At 59.7% G+C, this 12103-nt stretch overlaps 1 protein-coding gene across 1 annotated transcript; it reads left to right on the top strand.

The window, feature by feature from the left end:
- The first annotated feature begins 7 nt into the window (after positions 1 to 7).
- Positions 8 to 10207, top strand: VARS2 (valyl-tRNA synthetase 2, mitochondrial). The gene is made up of 28 exons (XM_057396520.1): positions 8 to 223; positions 977 to 1058; positions 1259 to 1359; positions 1508 to 1620; positions 1717 to 1783; positions 1866 to 1963; positions 2070 to 2151; positions 2637 to 2756; positions 2846 to 2957; positions 3073 to 3161; positions 3411 to 3501; positions 3600 to 3727; positions 4061 to 4164; positions 4250 to 4331; positions 4420 to 4496; positions 4696 to 4874; positions 5123 to 5193; positions 5299 to 5424; positions 5665 to 5769; positions 6281 to 6349; positions 6464 to 6542; positions 6657 to 6784; positions 7101 to 7253; positions 7672 to 7872; positions 8456 to 8567; positions 8913 to 9091; positions 9223 to 9333; positions 10091 to 10207. The coding sequence occupies exons 1-28, from the start codon at positions 8 to 10 to the stop codon at positions 10205 to 10207; spliced, it is 3192 nt and encodes a 1063-aa protein (XP_057252503.1).
- Positions 10208 to 12103: the final 1896 nt, after the last annotated feature.

The following is a 12103-nucleotide window of genomic DNA, read 5'->3' as shown; positions in this document are numbered from 1 at the left end:
TCCCTCCATGGCGGCACCGGTGCTGTCCCGCGGCCTGGCCGCTGCCCCCCGCGCTCTGCGGGCGGCCGTGGGGAGCCGGGCCCGGTGCTGCGGGGTCCCCCCCGGAGCCGCGGGACCCCCCCGGGGCTCCCCCGAGCGGAGCCGGCTCCGGGACCGCGAGTACAAGGAGAGGAGGCAGCGGGAGAGGAGGCAGAGAGCGGCCGTGGGGGGGGCCGGGGTGCAGGTACGGGGCTGGGACAAGGGGGGGGTATGGGAGGGGGTACTGGGGGCAACTGGGAAGGACTGGGGGTAACTGGGAGCATTGGGGTGAACTGGGGGGCACTGGAGTGTGTGGTGCGGACTGGTTTATACTGGTTTTAATGGGTCTGTATTGGTTTATACTGGTTTGTATTGGTTTATACTGGTTATGCCACTGTACTGGTAATACTATAGTGGGTTGTATTGGTTTATACCGATCTGCATGCGCCTATATTGATCAATACTGGTTTCTAAGGATTTATAGCGGTTATACTATTATACTGGTAATACTATACTGGTTTGTACTGGTTTATGTTGGTTTTTATGAGCCTATATTGATCTATACTGGGTTCTATTGGTCTACGTTGGTACTATTGTACTGGTACTACTTTAGGGGGTTGGACGGGTTTATGTTGGTTTCAGTGACTCTGTATTAATCTATGTTGGTTTCCATTGGTTTATACTGGTTATAGTATTGTAGTGGTAATACTATAGTGGTTTATAATGGTTTTTATGGATCTATACTGGTTATACTGTTGTCCTGGTAATAGTATGGTGGTTTGTGCTGGTTTATAGTGGTTTCTATGGATCTATACTGGTTTTGCTATTGTACTGGTAATACTGCAGTGATTTGTACTGTTTTATACTGGTTTCTACGGGTTTATAGCGGTTATACTATTGTACTGGTAATACTACACTGGTTTGTGCTGGTCTATACTGGTTTATACTGGTCTGGCAGGTGCCAACAGCCCCCCCCAAAGGCTGGACCCCCAAAAGCATCGTGGAGTATGAGCACCCCCTGGAAGCTGATGGCAAGAAGGGTACGGAGGGTATGAAAAGTGGGGGGGGCTATGGGGTGAAAAGGGGGGGTTATGGGGTGACATGGGGGGTATGGGTGATGGGGGGGCTATGGGGTGACATGGGGGGTAGGGGTGGCATAAGGGCTATAAGGTGATATTTAGGGTGTGGATTATGTGGGGGTGGCTGAGCACTGACCCCTGGTGACACCTTTGGGGTACAGCCACGGGGGTGCCGCTGCCCCCCTCTTACAGCCCCCGCTACGTGGAGGCCGCCTGGTACAGCTGGTGGGAGCAGCAGGGCTTCTTCACCCCCCCAGCCTCGGTGAGTGGGGCACAGGCAGCCGGGGGGGAGTGGTAATTGCAACCCTATGGGGGTTCAGTGCATTCCTGCACCGAGCTGTGCACGATCTCAGCCCATTGCTGCCCTGAGCTGTGCCCGGTCTCAGCCCATGTTCTCCCCCCCATAACAGACACCAGCCGGGGGCCGTGTCCTGAGCCTGGTGCTGCCCCCCCCCAATGTCACTGGCTCCCTGCACCTCGGCCACGCGCTGACGGTGGCTCTGCAGGACGCCCTCGTGCGCTGGTCAGTGGGGATGGGGGCCTGGGGTCACCCATAAGGGGTGTGTTGGTGGTTGGGGGGGCCTGGGGGCACCCATGGGTGCTGGTGGTGCTGTTTCAGGCGGAGGATGCAGGGCTGGACCGTGCTCTGGGTGCCGGGTACTGACCATGCTGGCATTGCCACCCAGGTGAGACCCCCCCCCCCACCATTATCCCCATTGTCCCCAATGTCCTAAACAGCCTCCCCATTGTCCCCACTGATGTCCTCAGGCAGTGGTGGAGCGCTGGTTATGGCAGCACCGGCGCTTACGGCGCCAGGATTTGACCCGTTCCCAGTTCCTGGAAGAGGTTTGGGCCTGGAAACAACGGTGAGGGGGACAGTGGGGAGGTGGGGTGGTGACAGTGGGGTGTATGAGGTGACATTGTCACCCCAAAGCCATGTGTGTCTGTCCCGTCCCACCCTACTTTTTCCAGGCATGGGGATGAGATCCTGAAGCAGCTTCGGGTGCTGGGAGCATCGCTGGACTGGAGCCGCTGCACCTTCACCATGGACCCGGTACATTGGGAACCCCCATAGTGTCCCCATCATGTCCCCAGTGCGTCCCCATTATGTCCCCATCGTGTCTCGAATCCATCCCCATCATGTCCCTAATGTGTCCCCAAAGTGTCCCCATCATGTCCTCATTGTGTCTCCATCGTGTCCCCGTTTGTCTCCAATGTGTCCCCAATGTGTCCCCATCGTGTCCCCAATGTGTCCCCATCATGTCCCCATCGTGTCCCCAATGCATCCCCATCATGTCCCCAATGCATTCCCAATGTGTCCCCAATGCATTCCTGTAGTGTCCCCATCATGTCCCCAGTCCCTCCTCAATGTGTCCCCAATGCATCCCCATCATGTCCCCAATGCATTCCCAATGTGTCCCCAATGCATTCCTGTAGTGTCCCCATCATGTCCCCAATCCCTCCTCAATGTGTCCCCAGTGCATCCCCATCATGTCCCCACCGTGTCCCCACTGACACGTCCCCATCACATCCCCACAGGGCTTCTCACGGGCGGTGATCGAAGCCTTCGTGCGCCTGCATGAGGCCGGGTTGATTCATCGCGACCGCCGCCTCGTCACCTGGTCCTGTGCCCTGCGCTCCGCACTGGCTGATGTGGAGGCGAGTGCGGCCCCAAGGGGTCCCTAAAGGGGCCCCAAAGGGTCCTTGGGGGTTCCCCATGGTGTCCCAGCCCCCCCATCTCCATGCAGGTGGAGCCCCGCTCCCTGACGGGCCCCACGGCGCTCCGTGTCCCCGGCTGTCCCCATCCCATCACCTTCGGCCTCCTCGTCACCTTTGCTTACCCGGTGGACGGGGGGGACGGTGAGTGACCATTGGGACCCCCCCCCCACCGTGCCCCCTTCACGTGTGGGGGGCCCCATCGTGCTATGACATGTGTGTGCATCCCATGTCCTTGGCATGTGCTTGGCGTGTTCAGGCCTGGAGCTACCGGTGGCCACGACGCGGCCGGAGACGATGCTGGGGGATGTGGCCGTGGCCGTGCACCCCGAGGATCCCCGGTACACGGTGAGGGGCGGGGCTTGGGGAAGGGGGCGTGGTTTACCGGGGGGGCGTGGCTTCAGCAGTAAGTGCCTCGCAGCTATTGGCTGTTGAGCTGCTTTAGCGCCTCGGCTTTCATGAATGGATGCATCCATATAAGGGGAAGTAGGCGGGGCTTGTGGCAGCGCGTTGGGGAGATGGGGGCCCGATGCTCTTAAAGGGACAGTGCGTGGCGGACGGGGATTGTGCCCGCCGTGATTCCCTCCCTTTCCCCAGCACCTCCATGGCCGCCGGGTCCGGCACCCGTTCACGGGGCAGCTCCTGCCCATCGTCACCGACCCCTCCGTGGAGCCCACCCAAGGCACCGGTACTGGGACCAGTATGGGGCTAGGACTGGGAGCCAGGCTGAGGGGGGGGGGTCTCAATGGGCTCAAGGGTGTTAATGGGGTCATACCCCCCTCACAGGTGCAGTGAAGGTGACCCCGGGGCACAGTCCCCGTGACCTGGTGCTGGCCCGGGCCCAGGGGCTGCCCCTGCTCTCTGTCATCGGGGACGATGGCACCATGTGTCCCCCGGGCAGGGGGTGGCTCCAGGTACTGCTCATCCCCTTGGGTGTCCCTATGTCCATCCCCATGTGTGTCCCTGTGTCTATCCCCATGTCCCTATGCATGTCCCTATGTCCATCCCCATGTGTGTCCCTGTGTCCATCCCCATGTCCCTATGCATGTCCCTATGTCCATCCCAATGTGTGTCCCTATGTCCATCCCCATGTGTGTCCCTATGTCTTTCCCTATGTCCATCCCCATGTGTGTCCCTGTGTCTATCCCCATGTCCCCATGTGTGTCCCTATGTCCATCCCCATGTCTGTCCATATGTCCATCCCTGTCTCCCTGTGTCCATCCCCATGTCCCCATGTGTGTCCCCAGGGTGTCCATCGCTTCGAGGCACGGGACAAGGTTGTGGCTGCTCTGGCCGATCTGGGGCTGCACCGCGGCACCCAGGACCACGCCATGACCCTCCCCATGTGCAGGTATGTCCATCCCCATCCCATCCCCATCCCATCCCAATCCCATCCCCATCCCAGCCCCATCAAGGTGACCCTGGTGTCCCTGCAGCCGCTCTGGGGACGTCGTTGAGTACCTGCTGAAGAGCCAATGGTTCCTGCGGTGCCAGGAGATGGCAGCGCAGGCCCGGGAGGTGACAGGGACATGGGGATGTGGGATATGGGGGTGACACCCCCAAACCCTGCCTGTGTGACCCCCGCCCATTCATCCCCCTTCCCCAGGCAGTGACATCCGGACGCCTCCAACTGATCCCTAAATTCCATGAGAAGAATTGGAAAACCTGGATGGATAATGTGGGGTAAGGAAAAGCATCCCTATATCCATATATCTCCGTAGCTCCATATCCCATACCCCATATCCCATACTGCATATTCCATACCCCACATCCCATATTCTATGTCCCATGCTCCATGCCGCATATCCCTATGTCCCCACACCCCATATCCCATATCCTATACCCCATACCCCATTACCCCCATGTCTGTGTCCCCCCACAGGGACTGGTGCCTCTCTCGGCAGCTCTGGTGGGGTCACCGGGTCCCTGCCTACCAAGTGCAGGGGCCCCCTCCGGCTCCCCCTGGTGGCCTCTGGGTCGTTGCACGCAGCGAGCCTGAAGCCCGAGCGGCCGCTGCCCGGCTCCTGCGCTGCCCCCCCGAGGGGCTGCACCTGCAGCAAGGTCAGAGCACCCCAAAACCCCTCCTTTTTCACCCCAAAATTGGACATCAAAAGCCCTCCTTTTTCACCCCAAAATTGGACCCCAAAACCCCTCCTTTTTCACCCCAAAATTGGACATCAAAAGCCCTCCTTTTTCACCCCAAAATTGGACCCCAAAACCCCTCCTTTTTCACCCCAAAATTGGACTCCAAAACCCCTCTTTTTCACCACAAAACCCATCTTTCTGATGCCTTTTGGGGTCCCCCCCAGACCCCGATGTCCTGGACACGTGGTTCTCGTCTGCGCTCTTCCCCTTCGCTGCACTGGGCTGGCCCCAAGAGGTGAATGGGGGGGGGACAAAGGGGACACAAAGGGGGGGCAAAGGGAGCACAAAGGGGGCACAAAGGGGGCACAAAGGGACCCAAGGGCCCCTCTGGTGTCCCCAGACCCCCGACCTGCAGCGCTTCTACCCCACGGCCGTGCTGGCCACCGGCAGCGACCTCCTCTTCTTCTGGGTGGCCCGAATGGCCCTGCTGGGCCTGCAGCTCACGGGGCACCTGCCCTTCACCAAGGTACCACCCCGTAGACCCCAATGTCCCCCCCATGGATCCTAATGTCTCCCCTATGGACCCCAGTGTTCCCCCTGTGTGTCCCTATGGACCCCAATGCCCTTTCAGCCCCTGCTCATGGGGTTCCCATCCCCATTTGGGGCTGCTCCGTGTTCCCAACTATCTCCTATTCCCGCTCTTTGGAATGTCGTCGTCCGTGTCATGTCGTCGTCCCGTTGTCCCCCCCATCTGTTCCCCCCTCAGGTCCTGCTGCACTCGCTGGTGCGTGATTCCTACGGGCGCAAGATGAGCAAATCCCTTGGGAATGTCATCGACCCCCGGGATGTCATCGCTGGCGCCTCGCTGCAGGTACGAGGCTCTGTAATAACACATGGGAAAGCCTATAATAACACACGGGAGACCCTATAATAACACATGGAAGACCCTATAATAGCACATGGTAGCCCCTATAATAACCCATATATATGTGGGTTGTACATATAAAAGACGCTACAATAACAAACAGGATTAATGGGGCTGGTGTTTACTGCAGGGTCTCCCAATGTGGTTTGTGTTTACTGCAGGGTCTCCCAATGTGGTTTGTGTTTACTGCAGGGTCTCCCAATGTGGTTTGTGTTTACTGCAGGGTCTCCCAATGTGGTTTGTGTTTACTGCAGGGTCTCCCAATGTGGTTTGTGTTTACTGCAGGGTCTCCCAATGTGGTTTGTGTTTACTGCAGGGTCTCCCAATGTGGTTTGTGTTTACTGCATGGTCTCCCAATGGGGTTGGCGTTTACTGTAGGGTCTCCTAATGGGGCTGGTGTTTACTGCAGGGTCTCCCAATGAGGTTGGTGTTTACTGCAGGGTCTCTCCTATTGCAGGAGCTGCAGCAGGGGCTCCACACCAAGGTCCTGGACCCCCACGAGCTCCGAGTGGCCACAGAGGGGCAGGTGGGCCCTTTCCTGCCCCATAGCCCCCACTTTACCCCTCCAACTCCTCCCTTTGACTCCCCATATCCCCCCCTATAACCCCTCCTTTTCCTGACCCCCCCTTCCCCATTGCAGCGGCTCCAGTTCCCCCAGGGCATCCCCGAGTGCGGTGCTGATGCCCTGCGAATGTTCCTGTGTTCCCACAATGTGCACGGTGAGAGCCGGAGGGGGGGGCACCAGGACCCTGCATGTCCCTGGTCCCCATTGAGTGTCCCCCATCCCTGGTCCCCATTGAGCGTCCCTGTCCTGTCCCCCCCTCCCCCCATAGGGGACAGCATCCGGGTGGCCGCAGGGACAGCCCTGACCCACAGGCGCTTCTGCAATAAGGTCTGGCATGGGGTCAGGTTCGTGCTGCAGGCACTGGGGCCCCACTGTGACCCACAGCGCCCTGAGGAGGTACCGGGGGGGGGGGCCACAAGGGGGGTTTCGGGGGGTCAAAAGAGGACTTTGGGGGTGGAAGAGGGGTTTGGGTGGGTAAAGAGGGGGTATGGCCGGTCAAGTGGGAGGGTGGAGGGGACAATGAGGGGGCGTAAAGGGGGGGGTTGGGGGGTGAAGGGGGGATCTGAGGGGTTTAGGGGTTAAACAGGGAGTTTGGGGAGGTGTAAAAGGAGGGGTTTGGGGTTAAAAGGGGGTTTTTGGGGGTGCAAGGAGAGCGGGCCCCCAGGCATCACCCTTTGCCTCCCCTTCCACATCCCTCTCTCCATTGCCCCAGTGCTGCCCCCGTGTGGCCATGGGGCGCTGGGTGCTGGGGCGGCTGCTGCAGGCGGTGGGAGCCTGTGCCCGGCACATGGAGGCGCTGGAGCCGCACGGAGCCCTTGGGGCCATCCAGCACTTCTGGACACGGAGCTTCTGCGACGTCTTCCTGGTGCGTGTGGGTCCTGGACCTGCCATTGAAGGCGTTGAACCCATTGATGGGTCCATCCTACCCCTGCCATTGATGGTGTTGAACCCATCGATGGGTCCATCCTACCCCTGCCATTGATGGTGTTGAACCCATCGATGGGTCCATCCTACCCCTGACATTGATGGCATTGAACCCATTGATGGGTCCGTCCTGCCCCTGCCATTGATGGCATCGAACCCATTGATGGGTCCATCCTACCCCTGCCATTGATGGTGTTGAACCCATCGATGGGTCCACCCTACCCCTGCCATTGATGGCATTGAACCCATCGATGGGTCCATCCTACCCCTGACATTGATGGCATTGAACCCATTGATGGGTCCATCATACCCCTGCCATTGATGGCATTGAACCCACTGATGCCTCCTTCTCCCCATAGGAGGCCTCCAAGGGGCTGCTGCAGGACCCGGTGACGGCACCGGACACGCGCCGGACCCTGCTCTGCTGCGTGGATGTGGGGCTGCGGCTCCTGGCCCCCTTCGCCCCCTTCCTGAGCGAGGAGCTGTGGCAGCGGCTTCCCCGCGCCCCCCCGGTGGCCCCCAGCATCACCCTTGCCCCCTTCCCCGACGCCTCCAGCCTGGTGAGTGCCATTGAGACCCCTATTGATGCCCCATTGATCTCTCATTAACGCCCTATAGGCACCCCATTGACATCTCATTGGTGCCCCACTGACGTCTCATTAGTATGCTACAGACACCCCATTGACACCTCAATGACGCCCCTTTGATGCCTCTATATCTCCCCATTGATGACATCCTGTTGATGCCCCATTGACATCTCATTAACACCCTATTGACATCCCACTCATGCCCCATTGACGTCTCATTAACACCCCATTGACATCCCATTAACACCTCGTTGATGCCCAATTGACACCTCAACAAGGCCCCATTGATACCCTAATACCATCTTGTTGGTGCCCCATTGACGTGCCATTGGCGCCTCATTAACACCCCCTTAGACACCTCATTGACAGCCCCCATTGATGCCCCATTAACACCTCATTGACAACCCCATTGATGCCCCATTGACATCCCATCGACGACCTATTGACACCTCATTAGCGCCATATTGACCCCATTAACACCCCAGTGATGCTGTAGTGACACCTCATTGACATCCCATTGAAGCCCCATTGACCCCCATTGTTTGTGTCCCCCCAGGCCCACTGGCACTGCCCCACTGTGGAGCGGGAGGTGGGGGCCATGCTGGAGGTGGTGCGGGCGGTGCGGGCGCTGAGGGGCACCTTCCGCCTCGGGGCGGCCCGGCCCCCCGGTGAGTACTACATGTCCCAGCATGCCCTGGGGCAGCTAATATGGCTGACATGCAAAGGGGACTACAAGTCCCAGCATGCCCTGGGGCCTCCAATATGGCTGACAGACATAGGGGACTACAAGTCCCAGCGTGCCCTGGGGCATTATGGCTGACAGCTCTCCAGCATGCACTTGGCTGCCCCTATGCCCCAAGATGGCGGCCCCCACTGGAGGCTGCCACAGCCCAGCAGTCCCAGCATGCTCTGGGGCACACGGAGGCGGCCATGTTTCCCTCACACCCTCACTGGAGGCAGCCATGTTGGGTGGGCTGAGGGGCAACGCCGCTATCCCAGCATGCTTTGCGCAGTGGCGGTCCAGTGCCCGGCGGAGACACGCGATTGGCTGGAGCCGCTGGGCCCCACTCTCCGGATGCTGGCACAGGCGGGGCCGCTGAAGCTCCTCCCCCTGGGGGCGGAGCCAGAGCCGGGCCCGGGCTGGGTGAAGGCGCCTGCAGGCCCTGACACCCACGTGCTCCTCTGCCTGCAGGTGAGTGTGCCCCGGGGCATTGTGGGATATGGGAGGACTCCACGGGCATTGTGGGATACTGGGGGTCCTTGGGGGGGGGGGTGTCCCAGGGCATTGTGGGACACTGGAGGACCCCCCCCTACCCCTTCCAGGGGCTGGTGGAGCCGGCGGCCGCCCGGAGCCAGCTCCGCAGCCGCAGCCTCGGACTCCAACGGCGCCTCCAGAGCCTGGGGGGGGCCCCGGACCCCAGCGCCCAGCACCAGGTATGGCCCCATTGAACCCCATTGACCCCCATTGTATCCCACTGCACCCCATTGAACTCCATTGACCCTCATTGAATACCATTGAACCCTATTGACCCCCATGGAACCCTACTGACTCCCATTGAATCTCATTGAACCCCATGGACTCCCATTGAACCCCATTGACCCCCATTGAACCCCATTGGCCCCCATTGTACACCCACTGACCACTATTGTACCCCATTGACCCCCATTTTACCCCACTGACCCCCACTGTACCCCCATTGAACCCATTGACCCCCATTGTACACCCATTGATCCCCATTGTACTCTGTTGACCCCCACTGTGCCCCCATTGTATCCCATTGACCCCCATTGCACCCTATTGACCCCATTGTACCCCATTGTGCTCCATTGACCCCCACTGTACCCCCATTGTATCCCATTCATCCCCATTGTGCTGCATTGCACCCCGTTATGCCCCCCTTGTATCCCATTCCTCCTCATTGTACCCCCATTACACCCCATTGCCCTCCATTCTACCCCTATTGCCCCCCATTTCACCCACCTGTACTCCCACTGCCCCCCATTGCATCCCATTGTATCCCCATTGCCTCTTATTGACCCCCATTGCCACCCATTACCCCCCAGGGCATCCCATTGCCCCCCATAACCCTGCAGGGCCGGGGGGGGGGGCGCTCATTAACCACATTAACCTCATTAACGGGGGGAGGGCTCATTAACGCTGCCGTCATTAACGTGGGCCCCCCCCCCCCAGGTCGCCATCCTCCGCTCCGAGCTCGCCCGCCTCCAACAAGCACTGGAGGCCCTGGAGCCCTTGGACCCCCCCTCAGACCCCCCATTGGACCCCCCCTTGCACCCCAAAACCCAATAAACCCCCCCCAAACGCCCCCTTTAAGCTCTCTTTGGCCTCATTCTTCTCCCCCCCGGGACCCATCACGAGAGTCCCAGGCTCAGCCCACATTTTGGGGGGGGGGGGGGGGGGGCCAGGCTCCTCCTTCCCCCCCCCCCCCCCATTCCATTGGGATCCAGGAGCTGCTGCTGCCGTGTGGGGACATCGGGGACAGCGACGCCTGCTCCTGCCTCAGGTATCGGATCCCCCCCCTCTGTGGTCCCTGTTTGGGCTCCCCCATTTCCCCCCCCTTTATCCCCCTGTCTCCCCCCCATGTCCTTGGTGTCACCCCAGTGACATCCCCGTCACCTCTGGTTTCCCTCCCCCCCCCCAGGTTATGGCTGAGGGGTGCCCCAGCGCTGCCCCCCCTTGTCCCCTCCCCACGGAGGTGACGGCCACCCCCATGGATGTCCCTATGGATGTCCCCATTGTCACCGTCACCCCCTGGACCAGCGGCATCACCATCACTGTCACCGCGGCACCACCGGATGAGGATGATTGGGACAATGGGGACATCGGGGACAATGAGGACGTGGTGACCCCACAGAACACTGGGGACAATGGGGACGTGGTGACCCCAAAGGACATTCGGGACACTGGGGATGGGGTGACCCCAAAGGACATTGGGGACAATGAGGACGTGGTGACCCCAAAGGACGTTGGGGACAATGGGGACGTGGTAACTCCAAAGGACGTTGGGGACAATGGGGATGTGGTGACCCTAAAGGACACGGGGGGCAATGAGGATGTGGTGACCCCAAAGGACATTGGGGACACTGGGGATGTGGTGACCCCAAAGGGAATTGGGGACAATGGGGATGTGGTGACCCCAAAGGGTATTGGGGACAATGGGGATGGGGTGACCCCAAAGGACGTTGGGGACAATGAGGATGGGGTGACCCCAAAGGACATTGGGAACATTGGGGATGGGGTGACCCCAGAGGGTATTGGGGACAATGGAGATGTGGTGACCCCAGAGAACATTGGGGACAATGGGGATGTGGTGTCCCCAAAGGACGCTGGGTACAATGGGGATGTGGTGACCCCAAAAGACACTGGGGACAATGGGGATGTGGTGGCCCCAAAGGATATTGGGGACAATGAGGATGTGGTGACCCCAAAGGACATTGGGGACAGGGATGGTCTGGACCTTATGGACAAGGACACTGGGGACAATGGGGATGTGGTGGCCCCAAAGGACACTGGGGACAATGGAGATGTGATGGCCCCAAAGGACATTGGGGACGTTGGGGACAATGGAGATGTGATGGCCCCAAAGGACATTGAGGACAACGGGGACATTTGGGATAATGGGGACATGGTGACCCCAAAGGACATTGGGGACAATGGGTACATTGGGGACAATGGGGATGTGGTGGCCCCAAAGGATATTGGGGGCAATGGGGACACTGGGGACAATGGGGGCATGGAGACCCCAAAGGACATTGGGGACAATGGGGATGTGGTGGCCCCAAAGGATATTGGGGTCAATGGGGACATTGGGGACGATGGGGGAATGGTGACCCCAAAGGATATTGGGGGCAATGGGGATGTGGTGGCACCAAAGGACATTGGGGACAATGGGGACATGGTGGCCCCAAAGGACAATGGGGACAAGGGGGAAGTGGTGGCCCCAAAGGACAATGGGGACAAGGGGGAACTGGTGGCCCCAAAGGATATTGGGGACGTGGTGACCCCAAAGATCATTGGGGACATGGTGACCCCAAAGGACAGTGGGGATGTGATGACCCCAAAGGGCACTGGGGGCAAAGGGGATGGGGCGACCCCAAAGCACACTGGGGACAATGGGGACGTGATGACCCCAAAGGACACTGGGGACAAAGGGGATGGGGCGACCTCAAAGGACACTGGGGACGA

Source organism: Pezoporus wallicus, unplaced genomic scaffold (genome assembly GCF_028554395.1).
Source record: "Pezoporus wallicus isolate ANWC-B61680 ecotype Strahan unplaced genomic scaffold, APGP_CSIRO_Pwel_v1 contig_14236, whole genome shotgun sequence".
NCBI classification, from domain to species: domain Eukaryota; kingdom Metazoa; phylum Chordata; class Aves; order Psittaciformes; family Psittacidae; genus Pezoporus; species Pezoporus wallicus.
The sequence above is the reverse complement of the archived record's forward strand: the minus strand, read 5'-3'. Positions and strand labels throughout refer to the sequence as shown.

Bases quoted from the DNA above. Each gene is read 5' to 3' on its own strand.
- VARS2 (XM_057396520.1), top strand. From the start codon at position 8: ATGGCGGCACCGGTGCTGTCCCGCGGCCTGGCCGCTGCCCCCCGCGCT. The intron at 3,502-3,599 runs GTACTGGGACCA...CCCCCCTCACAG, and splicing joins GGAGCCCACCCAAGGCACCG to GTGCAGTGAAGGTGACCCCG. The intron at 7,873-8,455 runs GTGAGTGCCATT...GTGTCCCCCCAG, and splicing joins TCCCCGACGCCTCCAGCCTG to GCCCACTGGCACTGCCCCAC.